This window comes from Phaenicophaeus curvirostris, chromosome 12 (genome assembly GCF_032191515.1).
Source record: "Phaenicophaeus curvirostris isolate KB17595 chromosome 12, BPBGC_Pcur_1.0, whole genome shotgun sequence".
NCBI classification, from domain to species: Eukaryota; Metazoa; Chordata; class Aves; order Cuculiformes; family Cuculidae; genus Phaenicophaeus; species Phaenicophaeus curvirostris.
In genome coordinates, this window is record NC_091403.1 from 107,175 (window position 1) to 134,541 (window position 27,367).

The following is a 27,367-nucleotide window of genomic DNA, read 5'->3' on the forward strand; positions in this document are numbered from 1 at the left end:
GTGGGATGTGTTTGTGGCTCTGTGGGATGGCGGGGGGGGCAGCTCTGTGTGGTCTGGGGAGGCTGCCGGGGGGAACAGTGCCAAATGGGGTGCTTTGGGGTGCATGTGGCCATGGAGGGGCTGTCACTTGTAGGGGTGTCACAGCTGTAGGACCCAAATAGTCCACAGCAGCCACAAATCATTTGTGATAGACCCCAAGCTGCATCCCTGGTACTCCCAAATGCTCCACTGGGCACCACATTGCACCCCCGTCACACCAAAAGGTCCCCACTTAGGCCTGAATTGCAGCCATGGGCCCCCAAATTGTCCCCAGTGCCCCCGATTGCCCACTGCACCCTTGTTTGCCTCCCCAGTTGCCTGTGGGGGGCACCATATTGTAGTCCTGCTGCCCTGAATTGCCCTTTTGGTCCTAAATTGCCTTCTGGGCACCCTAGATTACCCCTGCCATGCCCCCAAATTGCCCCCACTATGTCTCAAATCACTCGACCAAGCCTTCAGTCTCCTTTCCCTCACCAGATATTTGGGCTTGGAGTGGATGAGATGGAAACTGGAGGAAAAAAAATGCATCCAAGTGACCCCCAAATGGTTTAAAGTTAGATAATTGCCTAAAAAATTCCCAGTTTTAACAGCAGGGACCTGGATGGGAGTGAGAGGTCCTGGTAAGGATTCTGGGGCACTTTGAGGTGAAAGTAGTTAAATCTTAGAGAACTGTTTAGGAAAAAAAAACCAAAAAATTTACCCAGGAAAGGGGCTCAGCTCCCCCATACCTTGATTTCAAGCATTTCAGGGCAGCTACCCTCCGGACCAGATCCATGTGGGAGTTGGAGCTGTGCCAGGGTCTCAGGGTAAGGCACTGGCAGCAGTGCCAGGCTGTTGGTGCTGGCCTTACCGTGACAGGTCACAGTCACTTCCATCCAGCCAAAAGGCTGGTCAGTGCAGTCCTTGCCTGGAGGAGGTCCTGCTCAGTGGCCCAAGCACAGCAGGTGAGGGGTTCCTTTGTCACCCCAGTTCTTTACTGGGGAGTTAATTCACCCCCTGGCAGCTCAGTGCTGACATATGCTGCAAGCAGTGGGTTTTGGGAATCTGAGCCCACTGTCTCTCCAGGTCTCGTGGCTTCTCAGAGGAAAGACTCTTGTTACTCAGGATTCCTTGGTGAAGGAGAAGCTTTTCCACCAGGAAGAGCTGGTAATCGGGAAGCTTTGACCCGGGGCTCGCTGGCGATACCCCAGAATTTATCCTGCAGCAGTTTCTGGACACTAAGTGCTCCCTGGAGCCTGAACAACCCCAGGGATTGCCCCGACCCAAGGGCAGGACCTTCCACCTGGCCTTATTGAACTTCATGAGGTTCACGCAGGCCCACTCTTCCAGACTGTCAAGGTCCTTCTGGACAGCATCCTTTCCTTCCAGGATATCAAGTGTATTTGCACAAGTGTTTTATCACACGTGGATCCAGTGCATTTGGACTCTACCTGCTGGTAGGATTTGGCAACGTTTGTGCTGCTAAGTTAAAGAGCTCCCAGGCAAGGGTGGAACCCATCAAACCAGAGAGGTCAGGAGGGAGGACAGTCCACAGCATGCAACTTGGTAGCTGCAAACACCCACATGCAGGGAGGAGCCAGGCAAGCAAGATCTCAGCTGAAAGAGGGGAGATTGAGGTGAGATCTTAGGGAGAAATGTTTTCCTGTGAGGGTAGGGAGGCAGGTTTGGCTCGTGGATGAAATGGTGTAAGAGCCATCAAAAAGGAGAAAATACCACAAAATTTATTTTCCTGGGTAGTTTGTATTTTGCCAGGCCCCCCTGGTTTAGCCGAGCTGCCCTTCAGCCCCCTCTCACCTGCCCAAAGTGGAATTTCTGTTGAGTGGCGTGGCTGTACCGACTGCTGGGCAGGAGTGGCTGCTCGTTATTGGGGTTTTAAGGGGATTTTTTTAAGGGAATTCTTGTCTGCCCCGTGGGAGGGGCCGCTCGGGGTCTGCTCTCCTGTGCCGCCGCCGCCTGGAAACCGAGGGAAAAGAGCCCGGAGCGCGTTATCCTGGAAGGGCGCGGAATTCCCGGTGGGAGGCGCTCCCCGTGCAGACCTCCGCGGCCCCAGGGCGGGGGGTCCCCAGCCCCCCTCGCACTGCGCGGAGCGTCTCGGACATCCCGACGGGCGGTGGCGAGCGGGGGTCCCTGCCCGGCCCCGCGGAGGCTCCTGCTCCCTCGGGCGCCTCTTCCCATCGCCTCCCACCTTGTCCGTAGAGCCCGTCGAGTGGTTTATCTTCAGATCGTTGGTATTTGTTTATATACGGATTATTTCCATCTAAATTATTTAAATTTATTTATATTCAGAGTATTTGTTTTCATTTTATTTTTATTCGGATTACCTCTAAATCAGATTATTTATCTTATACTCAGATAATTTATTTTTATTTATTCCAATTCAAACTGTTTCATGTTATTTATTTCAGTCTTATTTATATTCTGATTATTTAATTCAGATTATTTCGATTTGGATTATTTAATTCAGGTTCTTTCTAGTCAGATAATTTATTTTCCATTATTTCCATTCAGATTATTTTAATTATATTTATATTCACGTTGTTTCTATTCACCTTATATTCCATTTATTTACATTCTGGTTACTTAATTTGGATTATATACACACATCTGGTTTATATTGAACTTATTTGCACCAAGACAACGTATTTTTAGTGTATTTATTCACACTATGGCTGTTCAGTGAGTGCCCTCCCTCCGTGGGATCAGGGGCTGCGAGTCGGTGGTGCGAGGAGCCCAGCTGCCCTCACTCTCTTTGTTTGGAGCCTATGGGAGAGTGGGACCCCGGACATGGGGCCGAGGGGCCACCCCTGTGTGTCCCTGTGGTGACAGAACGGAGGTCACTGCGGGGGAAGAACCAGCCCTTTTAGGGGGTCACCCCTGGGCTGCGGTCATCCCCAGCCAATGTCATCCCTTAGACAGGTATCCCCCCCCAGCATTGCCATCATCCTGGGACCAGTGTCACCTTTGGGGTGGCATCGCCTCCAGCCAGCGTCACCCTTGGTCTTGTGTCATAACACAGGCTGGCATCACCCCTGGGCCAGTGTCATGCCTGGGCTGATGTCACCCCCAACCAGCGTCACCCTTGGTCTTCTGTCACACCCTGGGCTGGCATCTCCCCATGGCCCATGTCATCCCTGGTCTAGTGTCATGCTCCAGGCTGGCATCACCCCTGGGCCAGTGCCACTGTCAGGCTGCTGTCTCCCTGGGTGGCCATGTGTCCTCAGTTAAGCCAGGCCCATGTCCCAGCTGCCAGCAGCATCCCAGGGTCCCCACCACCACCCTGGAGACAGGACCACGGGCACCTTCACACCTCACAGCATCCTGGGAGGAGGGGTCCCACAGTGGGGATGACAGGGTGGCAGTGCAGGATGACAAACAAACCAGGGGACATCGGGGTGGGGGAGGTCAGTTCTTGAACATGTCACACAGCAGCTTCTCCATGGGTGTGTTGCCGATGGTCCGGCGGAAGAAGAGCAGCTCCACACGCTCAGAGGAGATGAAGCGCAGCGCGGGGAGGAGCAGCAGCAGCTTCCCAAACCTGGAGGATGGAGCAGTGGTTGTGGGCAGGTGGCCCCACCCCTGGTGTCACCCATGGGGACATGGGGACAGTAGTACCTGACAGGTTGCCCGGGATAGTGAGAACGGTTGTGCTGGCCCAGCATCACCTGCGATTGGTCCTGCAAGTTCTCCACCTGTTCGGGGTCCTTCAAGCCACGTGTCTCTGCAGGGACAAGGGTGTGACAGAGTGGTGTGGGGGCATGGGGACAGGCAGCAGCTGGTGCTGGTGGGTCCCCTCACCTGGTTTGAAAAGCACCACCGCCTTCATGCAGGCAAATTCAGTGGGGTCAACTGCCAACACCTTGAAGCGGCCAAGGGTCTCCTGCAGTGCCCGGACATCCAGGGCAGCTGGTAGCAGCTTTCCTGGGGCCAGCTCAGGGACAGCCAGCAGCGGGCAGCTCTCCAGAGGCATGGACCACTGAATGGCACAGAGCAGGAACAGCTCGCTCCACGCTTCCTCCAGCAGGATCACCTGAAGAGAGGAAAGGAGCCCCAAAAACCTCTGTCACCCCAAAGACTCCAGCACCTGAAGCCACCATGATTGGTTGAGCTGAAGAGCATCTTCTGGGAGGGAACCCCCAAGACCCTGCAGTGAATGTTCTGGGGATGTTCCAACTATCCTCATCTGACTGGTTGCTTACATTTTCAGGGGTCCCCAGTGCCCCATGGGTGTCCCCAAGCCTACCTGGTCACGGAAGGGCAGGTTGGAGAAGACAGGCAGGTTTTTGGCCCATTTCACTGCCATGAAGAGGAGACGTGCCGAGGTTTCGTAGACGTTTTCAGGGCTGGCTGCTGGATATGGTGCTACCTGGTACTCGCCAGCTGCCCGTTCTGGCTCACTGCCCGTCACATCCACTGTCTCATCAGCTGTGGGGACAGAAGGGGACATCGGTACTCGCTTCACTGTGAGGACAACACCCACAGGTCACCTCCTCACCGGTGGCCACTCACCGTCCTCAGGCTCCAGCTTGGCACAGGTCTCAGCTGTCATCAGGCTGGCCATGAAGCGATGGTTGGTGGGTGGTGTGGGTGCTTGGGGACCTGGAGGGATGGTGACAGTGGCACCAGGACCACAGGGAGCGGAGCAGGGAGTGGGAGGGACCTCACGAGTGGTGGCCACGTGCTCAGGGGGCAGCTCAGCATCCAGCTCGATACTGTCCAGCCGGACCTGGGCTGTGCTGCGGGGCTGGCGCTCATTCTGCACGGCTGCAAGGACAAGGTGTCATCAGCACCAGCCACTCTGCTATCAGCCCTGCCACCCATCATCATGTGTCCTCCACACATCTCACCATCCTTGTTCATGCCAGCTTGCAGGCACTTCTTGAGCCGACAGGCCTGGCACTGGTTACGGTGCGCCTTGTCCACTGGGCACAGCCCTGTCCCCGCCTGGCACCTATGGGGAGAGGTGGCAACCAGCTGCAGCCCCTGGGGCATCCCATCCCCCCAGGTTGTCCTTTCCCCTTGGGTGCCATTCCCTGGGGCATGCTTTGTCCCCAGTGGGTGTCTTCCCCCCCTAGTGGGTGTTCACCACCCAAGGGGCACTACAACAGGCACCCTGTCCCCAGTGGGTGCCCTGTCCCTGCCATGGGTGCACTGCCCCAGTGAATCCCCTGCCTTGATGGGCATCCAGCCCGGACATCACCTTCCCACATGTCCGATGCCCGTCTGCTGGTCCCTGCCCTGCTGGGTGTCTGTCCCATGGGTCCCTACTCCACTGGGTCCCTGTTCCCCCTGGTCTTTGTCACGCTGGGGGTGTATCCCCAAGGTCTCCATCCTGCTGGGTATCTATCCCCTGGTGCCTGCCCCACTGGGTGCCCATCCCTTGGGGTTCCTGCCCCTCTGGGTGCCCATTCCCTGGGGTCCTTGCCCAGCCAGGGGTCTGTCCCTCTGCATGTCTATCCCCTGGTTCCTGTCCCTTTGGGTGTCCATCCTGTGGGTCCCCACCCCACCCGATGTCTGTCTTCCTAAGTCCCTGCCCCACTGCGTGTCTATCCCTGGGTCCCCCTCCTGCTGGGTGCCAGCCCTCCTGGTCTCTGCCCATGCCATACCCACCTGTAGATCAGCTTCCTGCGGACGCTGCGCTTGAAGAAACCGCTGCAGCCATTGCAGGCGTAGATGCCATAGTGCTTCCCACTGCTGGTGTCCCCACACACCTTACACAGTAGCACGGGGCTCAGCGCCTTGCCGGGGGCCGGGCTCAGCCCTGTGGGAGCAGAGATGCCGCATTCAGGGTGACTGTGGACACTCAGATGTCCCTCGTTTCTCCAACCAGTCTCCACTACCCCACAACGCGCTGGTGATGGAGTGGGTGGTTTCCACCTCTGCTGGTCGAGCCCAGGAACATGGATTGGGGTACCTCAGGGACTCGCAAGTGTTGCACACAGGTTCAGCATCTCCTGGTGCTCCAGCACCTGGGATGGTGCGAGATGAGCTCTCATGGGACTTCCAGAAGGGAATGAAATGTTCCTAGGGATGGGGACACCAGGTTTCCTTGGGAAGGGCCATGACTGGTGACCCAAGGTTACTGGAGAAGGACCACAGCTGGAGCACTGGATCCTAGGGTCATGGCAGGGGCCACAGGGACCCTGGAAAAAGATCAGGGGCCATGTGCATCCAGGAGAAAGTTGTGGCTGGGGACTGCAGTCCTCCCATAAAAGGGCCAAGCTGGGGATCCCAGGCACCCTGGAGAAGAACCATGATGAGGATCCTTGTCATCACGGAGAGCATTGGGGTTGGAGACCGAAGGTATCCTGGCCCAGAGAAGGGCCACAATGGAGACCCTCATCATCTTGGAGAAGGGTGATAAATTAACACCCCAGGCATCCAGCAGAAGGACCACAACGCAGACCCTGGGTATCTTGGAGAGGAATCATGATGAGGACCCCTGCCATCCCTGAGAAGGACCATGGTTGGGACCCCCACCATCCTGGAGAAGGACCCCAGGTATCTTGGAGAAGGACGTTGATGGAGGACCCTGCCATCCTCAAGAAAGATCCCCACCAGCGCCCATGGTCCTGCCATGTGGTACCCCGTCAAGCAGCACAGCACCTCTTACCCGTGGGGCTATCGTCCAGCCCAGTGCTCACCACCGACCCCGTGGGCGATGCAGCCATGCTGTACCCGGCGTCCCCGACCGGTCCCTCTCCCCTCCCTCCAGTGGGCTCCGGCGCGGTGTGGGTGCTCTGTGGGCAGCGGGGCTCTTGCCTTGCTCTCTTCAAGGCAGCTCAGCAGCAGGCGCTGTGTAAGCAGCCGCCTCTTTGTCACCCTCTTAATCTTTAGTGTCTGCACGGGGCGGGGGGGTGGGGGATCAATCAGCCACGCGATGAAGAATTAAAAAGGTGCTGAGCCCCAGCCCTGTAACCCTAAACCCTGCGACACCCAAGCCTCCCCGCTGCGGGCCACCCTGAGGATGTCACCCTGCCACCATGCGTCCCCCCAGCACTGTGAGGCTGAGATTGCAGTGGAGTGGGGGAGATGGGGCTCAGGGTAAGGAACTCCATACATGTCCCCCCTCCTTGGGACCCACGGGGTCCTATAAGCGCATAAGCCCTTTGCTAAGGCGGTTAGAGGGGAATAACGAAAAGTGGTAATTAAGGGGGGCTAACTTCCCTGCCCCCAAGTAATTAATTACTGGTCCTGACGGCAAGGGGAGGGGGAATGCTTGGTGGGCCCCTCCAAAGCGGCTTAGCTGCCATGTTCAGCACGGAGCACTCCCCATGCCTCAGTTTCCCCTCCTTAGGGGACATGAGGGCCCCCGAAGGTGCTGGGCTGGGGCTGCTGACGCCGCAGCAAGTGGGGGCCAGGTGGCCCCTGGAGTTACGCAACCACCACTAAACCCTCTCCCTGACAAGGCAGCACAATTTGGGATTTGAGGGCTTTAGCCGCTAAACCCCCCCTGCCCAGCTCAGGAGGATGGCCACCGTCACCCAGCCCAGTTTGTCCTTAGGGATGGGCTGGGCTGCAGCCAGGGTCCCCAGCCCTCTGTGTCCCACCCGGGATGGGGCTCAGCCTATGGCCCTGGGGGAGGCAACCCAGGGGACAGCACGCTGGCAGCTGGTCCCTGCTGAGGGCTTGCAGCAGCAACACCAGCGGATCTGGGGCTGGGGGTCACCCCTCTGTCATCCTTGTCTGCTGTGTGGCTCCATCCTGCTGCCCGAAGCATTCCTCTGTCATGCTACCTGCAACCTCCATTCATCTCCCCTGCGTGCAGCATTGCTCCGACCTCCCTTGCCTGAGGCATGGCTCCATCCTTGTCTGTGCCATTGCTCAGCCTCCCTGCCTGCAGCACGGCTCCATCCTTGACTATAGCGGGGCTCCATCATCTTTGCCTGCAGCACCCCTCCACCTGCAGGGCTCCTCTGTCCCACTGGGATGCCCCATCCCACCCCACAGCCCCGTGTCCCGCAGCAGGCCCTGACCCAGATCTCTGACAGCCACCATCTGCAGCAGCGGCCACCCTCCTCCCTCGGCAGAATTATGACGCTGGGCTAATGCGGCCAGAGCAAGCTGTCACCTCGCCCTGCCGGCCCCTTGTCTGCAGCTTAGTTGCCTCCAAACCCTTCAACAGAGCTTCACCTGTGGGTGAAACCACCCCGCTGCCCCACTCAGAGACACTGGGAGCACCTGCACGCAGGGTGCCAGCCCACCCATGGGTGAGGTGCAGTGCCCAGTGCCAGGGGATGCCGGGGAGCGGCTGGCACGTCGATACATGCTGAGTCAGCTAATTTGCCCATCTCTTCCTCGCCGTCAGGTAAAAGCCAGCTCTGGGGCTGGGATTTGGGAGAGTGATTAGCCCACCAACCATCTGCTGCTGGCCAATAATCAGCACACCCAGGAAAGCCAATAATTACAAAAATATGGTTTCCCACCCTGTTTCTTCATTTCCCCCAGCTGGATGATGTCCCCAGGGTGGGGTCCCCATGGAGCTGCACCTGTGGCCCTTCTAAGGCTCAGCACCCCATGAGGACTGAGGGGACCTGACCTGTCCCTGTTTGGGAACACCTTGTGCAGGCCCAGCACCACCAACGAGGGGCTGCAGGATGGCGGTGAAGAAGCAAACGTTAAAGCCCGCAGCAGGGTCGTGACTCGGCTCAGTGACAGACGCTGGGGCAGATGCCACAGGATTACCCAGCCTAAAACCTTGGGATCTGCCCCTGTTCCCCCCACAGCAGGCAGAGAGCTTTTAATTACTAATTTACTAATTACCCAAAGATGCTGCTGATGGGGTTGAAAACCGTGGTCAAGAGCAGCCCCAAGGCTCCAGCCACCCTAATCCCAGCAGCCATGGGGCGATGATGGACGTGCCCTGGGCAGGGGACAGCTCAGCTGCGGACATCGGGTGACCCAGGGAGGCACTGCCACCCTGTCAGTCCTACTGCTGCTAGCGATGGCACAGAGTGGTAGGGAATGGGAGGGGACAACGGGGACAAGGAGGGAATGGTGGAGACCAGGAGAGGACAGGGGGCTAAGGAGGGTATAGCGGTGATCAGGAAGGGGTGGTGAGGTCCAGGAGGATACAACAGGGATCAAGGGGAGATGGTGGGAATCAAGTGGATAAGATGGGAAGCAGAAGGAGACGTTTGGGACTGAGGGGAGATGGTGGGGACCAGGAGGGGTTGATAGACACCAGGAGGAGATGATGGGGATGAGGGGGGGATGACAGTGACCAGGAGGGGACAACAAGGATCAGGAGGGGATAATGAGGACCATGAGGAGACGGTTCAGATTGGGACAGAGTGATTTGGAATAAGGAGGAAACGATGGGAACAAGGATGGGATGATTGGGAACCGGAACGGGACCAAAGGGACATTGCGCTGACCAGGAAGGGATGACAGAGACCAGAAGGTGATGATGGGGACCAGGAGAAAACAAGGATCAGGATGGGGTGACAGGGACCAGGAGGATATGATGAGGACTAGGAAGGAATGATGAGGATTGAGGGGGATGATGGGAACATGGGTGTTTTTATGGTGACTAGGAGACAACGATGGATGGCAGAGAGCAGGATGTGCCAACAGGGACCAGGAGGGGGATGATGGAGACTACAATAGGACAATATGGACCATGTGGGGATGATGGGGACCAGGAAGGTATGATGGGAATCATGAGGGAGCAGTGGAATGCAGTAGGGGTTGATGGGGACCAGGAGGGTAAGATGGGGACCAGGAGGGTAAGATGGGGACCAGGAGGGTACGATGGGGACCAGGAGGGGAGGATAGGGACTGGGAGGGGACAATGGTAACAGAGAGGGGCCAAGGGGCTGACAAGGACCAGGAAGGGATGTTGGAGGCCAGGAGGCATCACTAGGGACCAGAAGGGAGTGGTGAGAAGGGAAGGACGTATCAGGAGGGGACAAGAGCAACCAGAAGATGACACAACGGTCTGGGAGGTTGCAAGATGGCAATGGGACTGGAGGTGACTGGGAAGGGTTAATGCAGCTGCCTGGCACTGTATCCAGACTGGCTCTGGTTTCAGCTGTAATTAGCTCTTGTTTACTGGAGGCTCTGTGATAAATGATGCTGTGGAGGCTGCCCAATGACAGAGGGTGACAGATCCAGTCATCCATCCCAAGCCCTGCCAAAGCCTTTGCTGACCCCCAGCACAAAGATTAAAGTTTAATGTGGCTCCACAGCTGACCCTGGGCGTGTGGCTGTCCCTTGGGCTACCTTCAGGGCAAGAGATGTTCTGGCTCCAAGAGGTGTTTCAGCACCAGCCTGTTGGCCACCAGATATCAGCGCATCATAGCCATGGCGCTGTTTCACGACCCTGTTGGAATCACTGAAGGTGTCCATTGATGAAATGTCATCTCAGGTTTAGTTTGTACCCCCGGGACTGGCCCCATGGTGCTGGGACCGGTGGGGCCGGTCAGTGTGGTCTGGGCACATTCCTGGGCACTGGTGGAACCACGTGTGGGTGCCAAGAGCCAGAGTAGCACTTGGTGGTGCAGGTAGAGGTCCTGCTCTGCAGCCACCTTTGGAGCTGGCAGCTGCTTGGGGACCACGGCAGAGCAAGGGGACTGTAGAGGTGAGAGAGCCGGGCACGGCAGGAGGACCGGGGCTGGCACAGAGCATGAGGCTCTGGGTTGTGTCTCGGCGGGGTGATGCGGCACACAGCTCTCCGGGGACAGAGAGGGCCCCCTGTCCCCAGTGCTCTGGTCATCAAGTTTTCTCCTTGCAGATGGATTTCCTAGCCCAGGTAATGAGGGAGCCAGCAGGAGAGCACCCACGTCCAGGCGGACCTATCCCTTTGCCACGGCAGCCAGTGCCTGTGGACCCAGAGTCTGGGACCTGCCCAGTGCTGAGTCTGAGGGTGCAGGGGGTCCTGGAAGGTTGCTGTGGGCTGGGGGTGGGTGCCAACAGAGGTGTGTGCTGGCAAGAATGGATGCTACCAGTGCTGGGTGCAAGCTGGTATGGGTGCTACCAGGGGTGAGTGCCAGCAGGGGTGGGAGGCAGTGGGAATGGGTGCCAACAGAGAGGGATGATATCAGCGGCTGGTGCTAACAGAGGCTGGTGCTAACAGGGGTTGGTGCTAGCAGGGATGGGTGCTAACAGGGGCGGGTGCCGGCTGAGATGGGTGCTAACAGGGATAGGCTCTAGGAAAGGATGTGTGCTAGCAGAGGATGCGTCCCTGGTGTACTCTGCCCCTCTCCCCACAGGTAATCAGCCTGGTGCGGACCCTGCAAGCCCCGGATGGGCCATTCCTCCAGCCCCGGCGCTGGCTGGGCTCTTGGGTGCGACAGGTTTGGGGGAGTTGTCACAGGGTCCCCATCAAGAAGCTCGGGCCGGGGGGAGGGAGCAGCGTGGGCAGGGGCTGTGCCATGACACTGGTGCTCCGGGTCCCATCTCCCTGGTGCCACCAGGGCTGATGCCCAATTTTTATCCCTCCAGGTGGGCAGCTCCAGGCAGGTGAGTGCCAGCGTCCTCTCCCAGCCCACAACACTCGCCTCACCCCTGTCTCAGCAGGGCCAAGTCCAGCATCCCTTGCCTTCCTCTCAGCACCCGTGGGTGCTCAGTACCTAGAGGACATGGCCCCTTCCCAGAGAGCCATCTTGGTAGACACTCAAGCTGTGCCCAAGCCACCAGGGATGGGCGTTGAGCCAGTGGGTTGGTGACACTGCTGCTGTCCCCAGGGCACCAGTGGCCCTGAAATATTCACGGGTCCCCAGGCAGCGGTCGGGGCGGTAAGCACAGCAGCGTTCTTCCTCTGCGAGGGGCTACTGGGCCAACACTTCGATGTGGTCCCCGATGGTGTGGTCGAGCCCCAGCCTGGGGACCTCTTTCTTTTTCCCCTGGCCTCGGGGGGGCCTGGCTGGTGGGGAGCACATGCCGGTGTCTACTGTGGTGAGGGGGAGATCATCCACCTGGAAGGTGAGCCCCAGGAAGTGGTCATGGTGTTGGAATATCCCTATGGAAGAGAGAGAGTGTACAGCCACCCCTCCGACACGCAGGCAGCTCGGGAACATCTCCGTCAGGGATTGTGGCCAAGCACGGCAAGAACCACCTCCTGCGGACTCGGGGTCCAGCCAAGGTGCTGCGGAGGAAGGAAGGGCTGGATGTGGCCACCCTGCAGCACCGGATCCGAGTGGCCATGGACCAGGCGGTGGAGTACGACGCCATCACCTACAACTGCATCCACTTCGCCCTCTCCCTGCTTGGGCTGGGCCAGCTCGCTGGTGCCACGGTGGGTGCTACCACCTTGAGGAACCCTGGCTTCCACCCCACCGAGTGTCACCACAGCCCAGCCTCTCTCTCAGGTGTCTCCAGCACTGCAGTGATGGAGGCAGCGACGCACCCAGGGAACAGCCGGGGCTGGAGCACCCTTCCGTGGGGAAACGGAGGATCCTTCCATGGGGGACCAGCCTTGTGCTGGTGGCTTTGGAATCCCTCTCACATGGCAATAAATAGTTGCAAGGAGACCCTGTGCCAATTCTGTTTGCTATCTGTTGTTTTCGCTTTTGCTTTCCCTTACTCAGAAGGCAGCTCCTTTCCCCAAAACCGCTGACAAGGGATATCCAAGCCCTGGTGCTGCTACCCTTTCCTGTCTCCCTTAAAGGCAGCTGCGGCTCTTCACTTCCAGAGGCAAACAGATGCCTCTTTCGCTGCCCCCATTTGGTTTGGAGCCTCAGAATAAATAAGTCTCCGGGCTGCTGGCTTGCAAACTGGCCAAGCAGCTGGGCCAGGTGTGGCTGGAGCTCAGTCACCAGCAGTGGCCCCCAGGGACCCTTGCTGGCTCCAGGCTGGGGTGTGGGAAGGTCTCTAGGAGGTGGGGGGAGGTCATTGCAGGCTGTGCATTCCTGGAGATGTCCTGCAGCTCCTCTAGCTGAAGAGCATTTCCAGGATCTCCCATGTTTCCAGGATCTCCTATGTTGCCTCTATCCATTCCCAAACTTCATATTCAAGGCGGAATCAGCAAATTAACCCAGTGTCCGAGAAGTGGAAAAAAACATCCAGGGGTTTCCTGGATTTTGTTCTGGTTTTCTGTTTTGCCCCCAGCCTTCCTCAGCCTCTTGTGTACATCAGGAGAGATGTGAGGGCAGGTTTGGCACTGGCACTGGTCTGTGGGTAGCGGAGACAGCAGCAGGCGCAGCTATGATCCCGGCACACTTACAGCTTTCTCTTGCAAGTTGAAATGTCGAATGAAGAAGCAGATTGTCATGTCAGTGGGGCCGTGACTGCCCCCAGTGTCATCCCTCCCCAGCAGAGCTCTGGGGTTCCCCAGGAAGGCTGGGATCTCTAGGAGAGGTGTAGTCCCTTGGGAAGGCTGGGTTGTTTGGGGGGGCTGGGGTACCCAAGTGGGCTGGGGTAACTGGGAAGACTGTGGTGTCCTTAGAATGGCTGGGTTCCCAGGAGAGATGATGATTCTGGGAGGGCTGGCATCCCCTAAAAGGGATGGGCTTACCGGGGATCTGGAGTCTCCAGGAGGACAGTCGGGGTCCCCAGGGAGGCCCTAGTCCCAGGCAGGGCTGGGATCCCCAAGCAGTCGCTGGGGTCTGGGGAGGAAGGGGAAGACCCTTTGGGTGGAAAACTGGTTGGATGTCTGGGCGCAGAGAGTGGTAGTAAATGGAGTTAACTCCAACTGGAGGCCAGTTCCAACCGGTGTCCCCAGGTCTCAGTGCTGGGTCCAGCCCTGTTCAATGTCTTTATCAATGACCTGGATGAAGGCATCGAGTGCATCCTTAGCAAGTTTGCAGATGACACCAAGCTGGGTGGAAGTGTGGATCTGCTGGAGGGTCAGGAGGCTCCAAAGGGATCTGAACAGGCTGGACCACTGGGCAGAGACCAATGGGATGAGGTTTAACAAGGCCAAATGCCGGGTCCTGCACTTGGGGCACAACAACCCTGTGCAGTGCTACAGACTAGAAGACTGGCTAGAAACCTGCCTGGAGGAGAGGGACCTGGGGATGTTGGTTGACAGCTGACTGACCATGAGCCAGCAGTGGCCCAGGTGGCCAAGAAGGCCAATGGCATCTTGGCTTGGATCAGAAACGGCGTGGCCAGCAGGTCCAGGGAGGTTCTTCTCCCTCTGGACTCGGCACTGGTGAGACCGCTCCTCGAATCCTGGGGTCAGTTCTGGGCCCCGCACCACAAGAAGGATGTTGAGGCTCTGGAGTGAGTCCAGAGAAGAGCAACGAAGCTGGTGAAGGGGCTGGAGAACAGGCCTTATGAGGAGCGGCTGAGAGAGCTGGGGGTGTTTGGCCTGGAGGAGGCTGAGGGGAGACCTCATTGCTCTCTACAACTACCTGAAAGGAGGTTGTGGAGAGGAGGGAGCTGGGCTCTTCTCCCAAGTGACAAGGGACAGGATGAGGGGGAATGGCCTCAAGCTCCACCCGGGGAGGTTCAGGCTGAACATCAGAAAAAATTTTTCACAGAAAGGGTCATTGGGCACTGGAACAGGCTGCCCAGGGAGGGGGTTGAGTCGTCTTCCCTCGAGGTGTTTAAGGGACGGGTGGATGAGGTGCTGAGGGGCATGGTTTAGTGTTTGATAGGAACGGTTGGACTCGATGATTCTGGAGGTCTTTTCCAAACTAGTGATTCTGTGATCCTGGGAACGCTGCAGGGTCCACAGACAGGACAGGGGTCTCTACAGCGGCTGGGGGGTCCAACCTAGCGCAGGGGATCCCCGTTAGGGTGCAAAGCCACCCCCCACCCCCGCGCTGGTCAGGGAGGGGTCGGGCTGCCTGGGCCCTGCCCCTCCGAAACCGCGGACCCCGGGGGGCGCGGGGGGCGGTCCGGCCCCGCCCCCGCTGACATCAGCCCTGGCGCCCGCGTCCCCGCGCGTCCCCGTCGCATCCCGCCATGGCGGCCGGCCCGGCGTACGGCGAGGAGAAGGGCGGCTCCTCCAGCCTGGGCGAGCCCGAGTACGGGCACGACCCCGCCAGCGGCGGCATCTTCGCCGCGGATTACAAGAGGTGCGGGCGGGGGGCGCTGCGGGCAGAGCCGCGCCGGGCCCGGGGGCACCGGGGTGGGAGGGGAGGGGATGGAGAAAGGGATGGAGATGTGGACCGGGATGGGGGTCGGATGGGGTTAGGGGTGAGATGGGGATGGGATGGGCATGGGGGACAAGGATGGGGATGGGGATGCGGACCAGGGTGAGGATGGGGTGGAGACAGGGATGGGGATTCGGTCACGCCGCAGCCACTGCAGGTTGCAAAGTGGGGCCGGGGCGGGACCAGAATGGGAATGAGGATGGAGACCACGACTGGGATGTGGACAGGGATGGAGACGCAGTCATGCCACCACCACTGCAGGTTATGAAGGCCAGGGAGGGTTTTGGGGGGGAAACTGTGAGGGTTTGGAACTGGAGGATGTGTAGCCCCTCCCCCGCATCCCCCTCCATCCCTGGTCTGGGGGCACCCCAGGGACACGCTGGGTCCCGCAAAGCTCTGCTGGCTCCTGTGGGTCTTATGGAGGTGCCTGGGTGACGGCACTTTCCCCACCCCCTCCTGAGGTCCCCAGCGAGGGGTAGGGGTACTGAGAAATGTCACCCTGTGTGTTGCAGGTGGCTGGAGGAGGGGATAGGGATGCAGAGGAATGTTGGGGGGAGTCCCTGGAGCTGTGGGAATTTGGGAGTCCCAGCATCCCCCCAGTCCTGGCACTACCCCCACTCTGGCACTATCCCCCCATCCCCGACCCCCACTGGCAGCGTCCCATGAGCCCTCTGGCCATGTCCCTCACTCTGGTGGTGTCCACAGCCCTGACCCCGGAGCAGTGTCCCCATCCCCTGTGTGCTCCCCTTTCCTGGATTCTGTCCGCTTGTGGCCATACCAGGTCTGTCACTGTCCCCGCGGGCCGTGCATGGCACATTGGGCAGCAGAAATGCCCCCACAAACCTCACCCCATCCCCAAAGTGTGACACCCACTGGTGTCCCATTCTGCCACCCCACCACCCAGGTAGATGCCCATCGTGACGTGGGGTCCCTGGCCAGGACTGCGTGCCTCCAGCACCTGGGGAAGGAGCCATCTGCACTGTCCCCAGGCCCCAGCTGCAGGATGGGTCTCACCTGGGACGTGACACCCCGGGGTGGCCTTGTCCACTGGGAAGGGCGTTGATCAAAGGGCTTCTATCGCAGCTGCAACCCAATGCCTGCATCAGGTTTCAGCCAGGAGGAGGAGCGGGGCCACAGCCCAGCCACTGTCCTCAGGGCTACCAACCCTGCCCAAAGCCATGCTGGCTCTGCCACCAGTGCAGAAGCTGCTGCGGCAGCTCCCGGTGGGGCCAAAACCACCGGTGGGTGGTCACGCAGCCGAGGAGGTGACGAGCCCAGTGCTGGCCACCGAGGCCAGACAACCCATCTGCTACAGCGCCCTGCGAGCCGATGAGCTGCGGCCGCTCTCTGTCCCTGAGCCCACAGTGACCACTGGCACCGGGGCACCGCCGCGGTAAGACGCCTTCAAGGAGCCCCCCAGGGCCCTGCGGTGACGGTGGCTCTGGCTGAACATCGTCCCATGGGTGCCCCTCCCAGCTGCTGTGGGTGGATGCAGCCTTGCAAGGTTTGGTGGGGATGGATGTACTGTAGGAAAGTGGACAGTGGTGACAGCCGAGCTTACAGAAGGCTGGTGGCATTTTCCCAGCCTGGGAATGGGACTGGGGAGGGGCTCTGCGTCAGGGTGCACTGGTCTGTCCATGCCACTCTGCCCACGAGAGGACAAGGGACACTCAGCCAAGCCAGGCTGGTGGCTGGGATGGAGCCGATTGATGGGTGCCTGCTCCCTGGGAAGAGATTTGGGGACATCCCAGAGTGACACCCACAGCTGGGCTGGGGTCCTCATCCCAGCATGTGGGATGTGGCAGATCTGGGTGCCAGCACCATGCCAGTCCCTCCGACTCCTCTTTCATTGGCTGTAACCCAGCTCCTGCCCGATAAATATTGCATGATGAAGATTGGGTTGCCAGTCTGATGGCAAGCTGGGAGGGGAAGAAAAAAAATCTAGAAAAGGCTAAAAGTGGGTACAAATGGCTATAAATGAGTAAAAATGGGAAAATGGGATTTTTTTCCCCCCTGACACAATGCAGGCATGATGACCTCAAAGAGATGCTCGATAGCAACAAGGATTCACTCAAGCTGGAGGCCATGAAGAGGATCGTGGCGGTGGGTGTTCTTGCCACTAGCAGGGCCGTGCCAGGTTGTGCCACGCCAGTGGCCCTGTCTTACACCACTCCTTTACCCCCTAGATGATTGCCCGGGGGAAAAATGCTTCCGATCTCTTCCCAGCTGTGGTGAAAAACGTCGCTTGCAAGAACATTGAGGTGAGAAAGGTGTTGCGTGGCTCCTGTGGGTGCCAGGGTCTGATGCCTCCCCTGCAGGAGGATTTTGGGGATGGGACAGGTTTGGGAGGCTCTGAGGTGACCCCACCACCTTCACCCCTGCAGGTGAAGAAGCTGGTGTACGTCTACCTGGTGCGCTATGCAGAAGAGCAGCAGGACCTTGCCCTGCTCTCCATCTCCACCTTCCAACGAGGACTCAAGGTGGGTTGGTTTGGAGTCCCAGGGCATGGGGGAGAAATAAGGTCCCCACAGCCACACTGCAGTCCCCCACCTGTCCGCGCAGGACCCCAACCAGCTGATCCGCGCCAGTGCCCTGCGGGTCCTCTCCAGTATCCGTGTTCCCATCATTGTGCCTATCATGATGCTGGCCATCAAGGAGGCTGCCTCAGACATGTCTCCGTATGTGCGCAAGACAGCCGCCCATGCCATCCCCAAGCTGTACAGGTAACAGAGTTGGCTGCTAAATTTTGGGGTTACAAATAGGGACCCAATGCCAGGGTCTGGGCTGATCGGTGCAGGCAGAAATGGGCAGGGATGGAAAGGTTAGGGGCAGTTTGGTCCCGCCTTGTCCACCCCATTCTCCTCTTGCAGCCTTGACTCTGACCAGAAGGACCAACTCATCGAAGTGATTGAGAAGCTCCTGGCGGACAAGACTACGGTGAGCAGGGCACCACATCTCCTCTGCCTCTAAATCTGGGGATGTCACTGTCTCTGCTGACCCATTATCCTTATAGGGATGCAGAAGACCTCACCAAATTGGTGTCATGCCATCCATGCAGAGTGGGCATCCTTGCAGTTAGTTATGCTGTCCCCACCAAGCCAGCATCCTTGTGGTGATGCAGCCATCCCCACTGATCCAGTGTCCATGCAGGAATGCAGCCATACTCAGAGTCAGCATCCTCACAGGGATGACACTGTCTCCTCCAAGCCAGCATCCTCCTGGGAATGTCGCTTTCCCCACTGATCCAACATCCACATAGGGCTGCCACCATCCCCACCGAACCAGCATCTTCACAGTGATGCCACCAGTCCAGTGAATCACCCCAGGCTTTCCCTCCCCAGCTGGTGGCTGGCAGTGTGGTGATGGCATTCGAGGAGGTCTGCCCAGAGCGCATCGACCTCATCCACAAGAACTACCGCAAGCTCTGCAACCTGCTCATCGATGTGGAGGAATGGGGGCAGGTGGTCATCATCAATATGCTGACCCGCTACGCACGCACCCAGTTCCTCAGCCCCAACCAGAATGTGAGTGCGGGAGCCTTAGGGCGCCCTGGGAGCCTTGGGGTTCCCTGGTAGCCCCAGGGAGGTGGGGTGAAGGAGGTTGCTGTTTGGGGTTGCAAGGCATCTCATCTGCTGTCAGGAGTTCTTGCTGGAGGAGACCGCCGAGAAGGCTTTCTATGGCTCTGAGGAGGATGACACCAAGGATGCCAAGGCGGAGGCAGCCCCACTGGCCAAGCGCAAGCCCTATGTCATGGACCCTGACCACCGCCTGCTGCTGCGCAACACCAAGCCCCTGCTGCAGAGCCGCAATGCTGCGGTGAGCCCCACCTCCAGCCCTGTTCATCCCCAGAGGCCACCAGTGGTGTCCAGCATCCTAGCCTTCTGATGTCCCCACTGGCCAAGGAGCCAGCATGGTGCTTGAGGACACCTAAGGCTGGGTGTCCTCAGGGATGGGCTTTCGCCAGGTGCTGCATGATGGGAGTCTGGGAGACATCCCTTAGGGTGTCCCGGTGCTTGCCAGGTGATGTGCGGGTGTCTCCCTGCAGGTGGTGATGGCCGTGGCACAGCTGTACTTCCACCTGGCACCCAAGGCAGAGGTCGGCGTCATCGCCAAGGCACTGGTGCGGCTCCTGCGGAGTCACAGGTCTGTGGCACCTGGCCTTGCACTGGTCCCCACTGCCCTGCCAGCCCAGTTGGTGGGACCTACAGGGAGCCCCAAGACCCTGGGAGAGGCACCCCAAGGGACTGTATCCATGGGGACGTTCACTTGGGGCAAATAGCCAAAAAAAAAAAAAAAGACAGGCTTTTAGGCCTGGCTCAGCCCAGACACGGGGTGCCAGTGCCATGGTGGCACCAGCCTAGTAGTGGGTCCTGCTCCCATCTTCACAGGGGAATGCTGGGGAGGTCCAGCCCTGCCCTGCTGATGGTGGTACCCTCTTTGTCCCCATAGTGAGGTGCAGTATGTTGTGCTTCAGAACGTGGCCACCATGTCCATCAAACGGCGGGTGAGTGTCAGACTTGGTGTGGGAGAAGTTGGCCCTGTTGACTCTCAAGCGGAATGAGGGCTGGCCAGCAGGGTCACCAGGGCCAGCTCCCTGCAGGTAGCCTTGGTGATGGGGGACAGGGGTGGCAGTAATGCCACTGGCTGTGCTTGCAGGGAATGTTTGAGCCCTACCTGAAGAGCTTCTACATCCGCTCGACAGACCCCACACAAATCAAGATCCTCAAGGTAGGCTTTAAACACCCGGCAGAACCCACCACTGGTGCTTTGAGGCTTCATGGAGCCCTTCCCTGTGGGGCAGCTCTCCTCCATGCCTTGGGGACAGAAGGGCTGCTAGGACCTGGCACCATGCTGGCCTGCTGCCCATCTCTTCCTCTTTGTGCAGCTGGAGGTCCTCACCAACCTGGCCAATGAGACGAACATTTCCACCATCCTGCGGGAGTTCCAGGTATGCCGTGGCCATACTGAGGCTGCTGGGGTGCCACCTTGGCATGGCTCTGGGTGCCATAACACCACCATGGGGGAAATGGAGGAGAAGCCCAGCAGGAGTGGGCGGAAGCCATCAAGAGGAGTGGATTGAGGCCATGCCAACCCCAGGGGTGGCAATGAACCCCAATGTGTGACCACCACATGGGAGGATGCCCAGAACTGGCATGTAGGTGACATGTCATGTGTCTCCCCCATTGCTTGCACAGACCTACATCCGCAGCATGGACAAGGACTTTGTGGCAGCCACCATCCAGGCCATTGGGCGTTGCGCCACCAACATTGGCAAGGTGCGGGACACCTGCCTCAATGGCCTGGTCCAGCTCCTCTCCAACCGGGACGGTGAGTACTCGTGGAGTGGGTGAAACAGTGACTCCATCACTTACGGGGCAGGACCCTGCTGAGACCAGGTCTCTGCCTGCAGAGTTGGTGGTGGCCGAATCTGTGGTGGTCATCAAAAAGCTGCTGCAGATGCAGCCAGCCCAGCACAGTGAGATCATCAAGCACATGGCCAAGCTCACCGACAACATCCAGGTGGGTTGGGGCATTGCGTGACCCCAGGACTCAGGGGAATGGCAGCAGTGACATGTGCCTGGGGGCATTTTGCAGGTGCCGATGGCACGGGCCAGCATATTGTGGCTCATCGGTGAGTATTGCGAGCACGTGCCCAAGATCGCACCCGATGTGCTACGCAAGATGGCCAAGTCCTTCACCAATGAGGAGGACATCGTCAAGTTGCAGGTCATCAACCTGGCAGCTAAGCTCTACCTGACCAACTCCAAGCAGGTAGCGGGGATGTGGCCCAGTGGCGTGCCTTGGTTTCCCCACTGGGGAGGGAGAGGCTGGCCCTGAGCACATGCTCTGGCGCAGAGCAAGCTGCTGACCCAGTACGTCCTCAACTTGGCCAAGTACGACCAGAATTATGATATCCGCGACCGGGCTCGCTTCATCCGCCAGCTCATCGTGCCCACCGAGAAGAGCGGGGCCCTCAACAAGTACGCCAAGAAGCTCTTTCTGGCCCAAAAACCTGCTCCCATCTTGGAGTCCTCCTTCAAAGGTACCCACCCTGAGTTGTAGAGCATGGGGACACAGCACGAACTGTCCCCACAGTGCTGCATGGCTGTCCCCGTGCTGCTGCCACCTCTCATCCTGCTGTAGATCGAGATCATTTCCAGCTGGGTTCCCTGTCCCACCTGCTCAACACTAAGGCTGTGGGCTACCAGGAGCTACCCGACTGGCCGGATGAGGCCCCTGACCCCTCTGTGAGGAATGTGGAGGTGTGTGGGGCACCCTGAGGTGCTGGGGGGCCAGGAAGGGGGCACCGCCTCGAGGTCTTGGGAGAGCCCTGGAAGGTGCCTAGGTGCTGCTCAGCAGGGCCATGTGCCCTCTCTGGGAGAGGAGGTGGCAAAAGCACTGCTGTTTGGTCTCCCCTCCCATGGGTGATGACCCCACTTCATCAACCCTGTGCTGGCAGGTTCCTGAGTGGACCAAGTGCACCAGCCGGGAGAAGAGGAAGGAGAAGGTGGAGAAACCTTTCTACTCCGATTCAGATGGCGAGTCAGGGCCCACAGAGTCAGCAGACAGTGGTGAGGACCTGATGGCATGGCAGGGTGTGGGGCAGGGGCTGCTGTGGTGGGGCACTGGGCAAGTGTCGCTGGGGCAGGGACATCAGGTGGGTGCCACCATGCTAGGGCATTGGACAGTGGCTACAACGGTCAGGAGGGCACTGCCATGGGTATGTTCTGTTGCGGTGGGTACATGTCAGGGGACACAAGGCTGTGGCAGGGAGATGTGGGGATGCAGTGGGATGCAGCAGGAGGGTTCGTGCATGCAATGGGATGCAGTGGGAGGAGGGGGGGATGTGGTGGATGCAGCCACAGGGCTGAGCCATGTGCCCCACAGAGCCCGAGTCTGGCAGTGAGGAGAGCGGCAGCAGCAGCAGCTCCAGCAGCTCCAGCTCTGGCAGTGATGAGGAGGAGGAGGAGGAAGAAGAGGAGGAAGGCAGTGGGGAGCAGTCAGAGGGCAAGGAGGAAGAGGAGGAGAAGAGGCCGAAGAGGAAGGAGAAGGATGGTTCTCAGCAGGCAGCCCCGAACAGCGTGGGCAGGTACCCCCGGGCAGGCGCGGTGCCCCTGGCTGAGCTCCACTGCAGCCCGCTCTGAGCTGCGCTCTCTCCATAGTCCTAGTGAGGAAGAGGCGGAAGACGAGGGGGCAAAGAAGGCCAAGAAGAAGGCGGTGCTGCAGGGGAGGAAGGGCTGTGCTGAGACCTCGGAGGAGGAGGCCAGCAGCTCAGAGAGCAGCTCCTCAGGCTCTGACTCTGGCTCTGAGGCAGAGGCCACACGGAGGAAGCCGGTGAGGACTGGGCTGGGCTGGGCTGGGGGCAGTGCGGGGGCCCCAACCGCTGCTCACCCCCTCCCTTCTCTCTGCCCCGGAGCAGCCCCCCGGCAGGAGGGCCGTCCCCAAAGAGATCTCTCTGCTCGACCTGGATGACTGTGAGTAGCTGCTTGGGGTAGGCGGGATGGCCAGCACGGTGGTGCTGGGGAAGCTGAGGCACAGGCACCCATCCTGGTGTGGTCAGGGCCCTGTGGGTCTTTCGGGGCTGCTGAGCTGGGACAGGGACCAGAGAGAGGTCTTTGTCCCCAGAGGATGGTGATGGGGCAGGTTGCTGTGCCACTGGGTCTGTCCCCACGGGGCTGTGCCAATAGGGCTGTCCCAGTGGGGCTGTGGCTCATTGGAGCTCTGTTAACCCTTTTCTCCCCCACAATCCCACAGTCACCCCACCTCCTCCCCAGCCCGTCTCCTCCAGCAGTATCGTCTCCACTAGCCTGGTGACCGACCTGGAGGGCCTCACGCTCACTGACACCTCCCTGGCACCCACCGTGAGTGTCCTCAACATCCTTCCCGGCGCTGGGGAACAGCCCTGCCACCCGCAGGGGTTGCAGGGAGTGGGTCAGCAGCCCACGCCAATCCCTCACTCCCCTGCAGCTGCTGAGCCCGGGGTTCGGCACGGTGAGGACCTACGAGCTGCTGCACCGCATGGCAGGCGAGGGGCTCTCAGTGGAGTACTGCTTCAGCCGACGGCCATTCCTGGGAGACCAACATATGGTGGCTGTCCAGATCCAGATTTCCAACAACACCGACACCGAGGTGAAGAGCCTGCGGGTCAGTGAGCCCAAGCCGCTCTCTGGCATGCGAATCCAGGAGTTCCCTGAGATTGGTATGGCACGGCACAGCATGGTGGTGGTGCTGTGGGAAGGGTGGTGGTAGAGGGGACGTGGGACATAGTGGCAGCCCTGTGGTTTCAGAGCGCCTGGCACCCGGGGAGACTGCCAGCGTAGTGATGGGGATCGACTTCTGTGACTCCACCCAGGCAGCCAACTTCCAGCTGTGGTGAGTGCCAAGCACAGAATGGGACAGGACGGATTCCCAGGGTGTGGGGACAATGTGGGGTGCTCCAGGGGATGGGTAACAGCAGGACAGGGCACAGGGTGCCCCAGGGAACAGAGGGGTGGGACATGGGATGCTTCAGGGGATGGGAAAGTGGAATGGATACTAACATCCCTTCAGTGGACATAGAGCAGCAGAAGATAGAGGGACAGCTGGGCAGGGCATGGGGAGCCCCAGGGGATGGGGGACAGCAGGACAGGCACCAGCATCCTTGCAGGGGACAGGGAACAACAGGAGGATGTGAAGTGCCCCAGGGGACAATGGGGCAGGGTCCCTCCAGGGGATGCTGGACAGCAGGATGGGCACTAGGGTCCTTCCAAGGGAGGGGTGACACAGATGGCATGGCGTAGTTGGGGGAAAGCAGGAAAGGCACTGAGCTCCAGGCAGGGGACGAGGAGGCGACAGCAGACCTGGATCCAGCCCAACAGGTTCCCCTTATGGCCAAAGCCTTTTGTGCCTCAGTATCCCACCAGCCACCCCCTGCCCAGGGCAAGGATGGGAAATGGGACACATTTTGAGGACGTGCCCCCTTCACCCACCTGTCTCCCCAGCACCCACACACGCCACTTCTACGTCTCCATCCAGCCACCCGTGGGGGAGCTTATGGCCCCTGTCTTCATGAGTGAGAATGAGTTCAAGAAGGAGCAAGGTGAGTGGGGGATGCGGACAGTGACAGGGCAGTGCACGGGCATCCGCTGCCCCAGCACTGCCACTCATCCCCATTCTGTCCCCTTTGCCGCCCTCGCCGTGGCCCTAGAGCATCTCGCGTGGCCGGGCGAGGGTAAGTGGCCGCTTGGCAGGCCCCTAGAGTAGCCCTGCTCCCTCTCTCACTCCTGCACCCCATGGCCGCAGTGGCCACCCTCCACCAGGGTGGCCCCACCATATCCAGTGAGTGATGGGGACACCCTGATCCTGTGTCCCTCTCCTCCTGGAGCAGGAGCATCTCCATCCTGTCTGCACGGACAGGGGCTGCACCGAGCGGTGGGTGCCTTGCAGCACCCGGCCCCATCGCAGCCGGTAGCCGGAGAAGCCCATCCCCAGGGATGTGACTGCTGTCACCAGACCGGACAGGGACAGGGCAATGGGCCTAGGAAGGGCTGTGAAAGAAGGATTTTCCCAAACCTGTCTCTGCTGGGCTGCAGAGGAGCAAGCAGGGCAGCTCAGGATCTTGTGGGGAATGCAGATGCAGGGAGCTGGCAGCTGGAGGGGCTTGGTTTGGGGGTGGCAAGGGATACGACTGCTGGGTGCGTGGCCGGAGGGGGCAGGTGCCTTGCTGCCCACTCCAGGGAAGTTGACAGGCATGAGTGAGATCACAGAGAAGCTGATGCTGTCCGAGAAATACCGGAGTGACCACGCCATCGTCCAGCAAGTGACCTCAGCCGCCAACGTAGGCCGTGTGCCCTGCGGTGCCAACAATGAGTACAGGTAGCCAGCCCCCACACCAGGACCAGGCAGGCGCTGCCACCCCTCTGGTCTCACCTGAATCACAGCTGGGATACTCCAGGCTCCCTTGGGCCTGCATGAACCCACACATGATGGTGGCTGTGGGTGCAGATGCCTCCCTGGACCCCACTGGAGCATCCCAGGGGATGGAGGGACAGCTCAGCCTAAAGCACTGTGTTCACCACGGGCAGGTTTGCGGCCAAGACAGTGACCAGCGGGAGCCTGGTGCTTATCACCTTGGAGCAACGGGAGGGCGCCGCGGTGCAGTTGACCATCAACAGTGAGAAGATGGTCATTGGCACCATGCTGGTGAAGGACATCATCCAGGCCCTGGCGCAGTGATAGCCAGGCCCACCCTGCCCCACCCTCCCAATCTCCCTCTGCCCCACATCGCTCCCCAGAATGCTTCCTGCCCCACCCTGATCCCAGAGGGGTGGCAGGCAGCAACCCCCGGGCCAGCTTTGCTGCTGGGAAGAAGGAGCGGGATGGGGCGTATGGGAGAAAGGATGGGGGAACAGCAGCTCCAGCCCCTGGCCCCCTGCCACCATTTCCTAGTGTAACCCCTATTTATTATGGTACTCTCAATAAAGCTCTTCTTGAACCCGCTTCCTTCTCCTCCTCTGCTCTGTGTGCATGGCAGCTGGTTCAGTCCCAAACCATCCCCACACCAGGCTCTGCTGGCCTCCCTCATATTGGGCAGTGGGGACGTCGGGGAATTCACCATCCATGTGGCAACTGGGGACACGCAAGTCCCTTGGGGGTGGTACTGCTTTAATCATAGAATTGTTTGGGTTGGAAGGGACATCAAAGCCCATCCAGTTCCAACCCCCCTGCCATGGGCAGGGACACCTCCCACCTGATCAGGAGGCTGAATCAGGTGGCTGTGGCTCTTGGAGGAAGCATGGCATCACTGGCTCATGGGGGAAACGCAGCGCCAGCCCTTCCTGGTGCTACAAAGGGCTGGGGAGCACCTTGCTTTGTCCAGAAATGGCGTAAAATCACACTTATTTTTTCTTACGGTGACAAAATGCCAGCCAGACCTACAGTACCACCAAGCACTGGGCACCAAGCATTTGCTCCTGCAAGGAAATCTCCACTTCCATGATGGCACAGCCAGAGCTGCAGCACCACAAACCACTGGGCACCAATGTTTGCTTCTGCAAGTAAAAACCATCTCCACAATGCCTGGAACAAGAGCCACAGCACCTCCAGCCACTGGGCGTCAAGTGTTTGTTCCCGCAGGGAAAATCCATTTCCACAACACTTGGAGCTGCAGTACCACAAAGCACTGGGCTTTTATCCTATAGGGAAAAAAAACATTTCCATGACTCCTGGAGCAAAAGCTGCACCACCAACAACTACAGGGCATCAAGCATCTGATCGTGTAGGGAGAAGCCCATTTCCGTAACACCCAGAGCCAGAGCTGCAGCATGGGCAACCACTGGGTGTCAAGCGTTTGCTCCTGCAAGGAAAACCCCATTTCCGCGGCAGAGCAGCAGCATCACAAAACATTGGGCATCAAGCGTTCCTAAGGGAAAACGGCATTTCCATGACTCCCGGGGCCAGAGCTGTAGCACCTCCAGCCACTGGGAGTCAAGCGTTTGTTCCTCCAAGTTTCCGCGATGCCTGGGGACAGAGCCGCTGCGGGGCCAACCTCGGGGCGTGAAGCGGCTGCTCCCGCAGGGAACACCCATCCGCAGCTGCCTGGAGCCGGAGCCGCAGCCGCCCGGCACGCAGGGGACACCCCGTTCCCCCTGGGGGCTCCCCGCGGCCCTCAGCGGGGGCCCAGCGGCCGGGGACGGAGGAGCGCGGGAAGCGGCGCGCGCCGGCCCGGGGCTGTGGCCGGGGCAGGGGGGCGTGATCGCGCGGCGGTCGAGGGGAGCGGGAAGCAGCACGCGCCGGGCAGGGGGCGTGGCCACGCGCCGGTCGCGTGCCGTGCAGCCGCGGCCCCGGGCGTCGCGGGAAGCGGCGCGGCCAGACGGCCTGAGGGGACGGGGCGTGGCCGAGCACCGTGCGCATGCGCCACGTGCCCTCTTCCCCCCCTCCCACGACGCCCGCCCCCGCCGCTTCCCCCAACACCGGTGGGGTTTTGCACCCATAAAAGCCGGCGGGGCGGCCAGGGCCTGGGTTGCTGCTGTCGTTTCCCTCTGGTGTGGGAGCCGCCTCGCCTGCAGCGGTGCCGCCTATGGCGTTCTCGCAGGTGAGGGCAGCGGGCTGGACCCGTTCGGAGGGGAAGGCGGCTAGTGGCCGCGCTGTCACGTGGTCTCGCCGGGTGCGTTGAGGTGTTTTTCCCGCCTTTTTTCGTGTGGCTTTGGGGTGGGAACGGGATTGTGCCTTCCACGTGTGAGCTGGAGCCGAGCAGTGCACCGCAGAGTCGTGTGGCTGAAAAAGACCTGTGAGATCACGGCGTGTTG

At 59.7% G+C, this 27,367-nt stretch overlaps 3 protein-coding genes across 12 annotated transcripts; 2 read left to right on the forward strand and 1 right to left on the reverse strand.

Moving 5' to 3' along the window:
• Positions 1–2,998: 2,998 nt before the first annotated feature.
• On the reverse strand, positions 2,999–6,798 carry NR2E3 (nuclear receptor subfamily 2 group E member 3). Of its 2 annotated transcripts, none has more exons than XM_069866551.1 (8): positions 6,650–6,798; positions 5,647–5,797; positions 4,884–4,987; positions 4,546–4,800; positions 4,280–4,461; positions 3,835–4,066; positions 3,702–3,757; positions 2,999–3,574 (listed from the first exon to the last, which is right to left on the reverse strand). In XM_069866551.1, the coding sequence occupies exons 1-8, from the start codon at positions 6,705–6,707 to the stop codon at positions 3,524–3,526; spliced, it is 1,089 nt and encodes a 362-aa protein (XP_069722652.1). In that variant the 5' UTR covers positions 6,708–6,798; the 3' UTR covers positions 2,999–3,523. The 2 variants fall into 2 exon arrangements, with proteins under 2 accessions (XP_069722652.1, XP_069722651.1); XM_069866550.1 differs by having other exon boundaries at positions 3,652–3,757.
• A 3,857-nt stretch (positions 6,799–10,655) lies between these two features.
• Positions 10,656–12,652, forward strand: LOC138725513 (uncharacterized). Of its 3 annotated transcripts, XM_069866505.1 has the most exons (5): positions 10,656–10,789; positions 11,482–11,499; positions 11,760–11,961; positions 12,042–12,274; positions 12,348–12,509. In XM_069866505.1, exons 1-5 carry the CDS (start codon positions 10,664–10,666, stop codon positions 12,366–12,368), a joined length of 600 nt encoding a protein of 199 aa, XP_069722606.1. In that variant the 5' UTR covers positions 10,656–10,663; the 3' UTR covers positions 12,369–12,509. The 3 variants fall into 3 exon arrangements, with proteins under 3 accessions (XP_069722606.1, XP_069722604.1, XP_069722605.1); XM_069866503.1 differs by having other exon boundaries at positions 10,659–10,789; positions 12,042–12,651; XM_069866504.1 differs by lacking the exon at positions 10,656–10,789 and adding an exon at positions 11,192–11,324 and having other exon boundaries at positions 12,042–12,652.
• A 2,207-nt stretch (positions 12,653–14,859) lies between these two features.
• Positions 14,860–25,557, forward strand: AP3B2 (adaptor related protein complex 3 subunit beta 2). Of its 7 annotated transcripts, none has more exons than XM_069866519.1 (27): positions 14,860–15,002; positions 17,108–17,183; positions 17,267–17,341; positions 17,465–17,560; positions 17,643–17,803; positions 17,951–18,017; positions 18,422–18,604; positions 18,720–18,896; positions 19,126–19,223; positions 19,530–19,584; positions 19,737–19,808; positions 19,966–20,028; positions 20,276–20,408; positions 20,491–20,600; positions 20,676–20,852; positions 20,937–21,123; positions 21,225–21,343; positions 21,541–21,652; positions 21,969–22,170; positions 22,244–22,415; positions 22,501–22,555; positions 22,836–22,942; positions 23,049–23,280; positions 23,369–23,453; positions 24,062–24,159; positions 24,797–24,935; positions 25,145–25,557. In XM_069866519.1, exons 1-27 carry the CDS (start codon positions 14,890–14,892, stop codon positions 25,293–25,295), a joined length of 3,315 nt encoding a protein of 1,104 aa, XP_069722620.1. In that variant the 5' UTR covers positions 14,860–14,889; the 3' UTR covers positions 25,296–25,557. The 7 variants fall into 7 exon arrangements, with proteins under 7 accessions (XP_069722620.1, XP_069722621.1, XP_069722623.1 ...); XM_069866520.1 differs by having other exon boundaries at positions 20,976–21,123; XM_069866522.1 differs by having other exon boundaries at positions 21,024–21,123.
• The last annotated feature ends 1,810 nt before the right edge of the window (positions 25,558–27,367 follow it).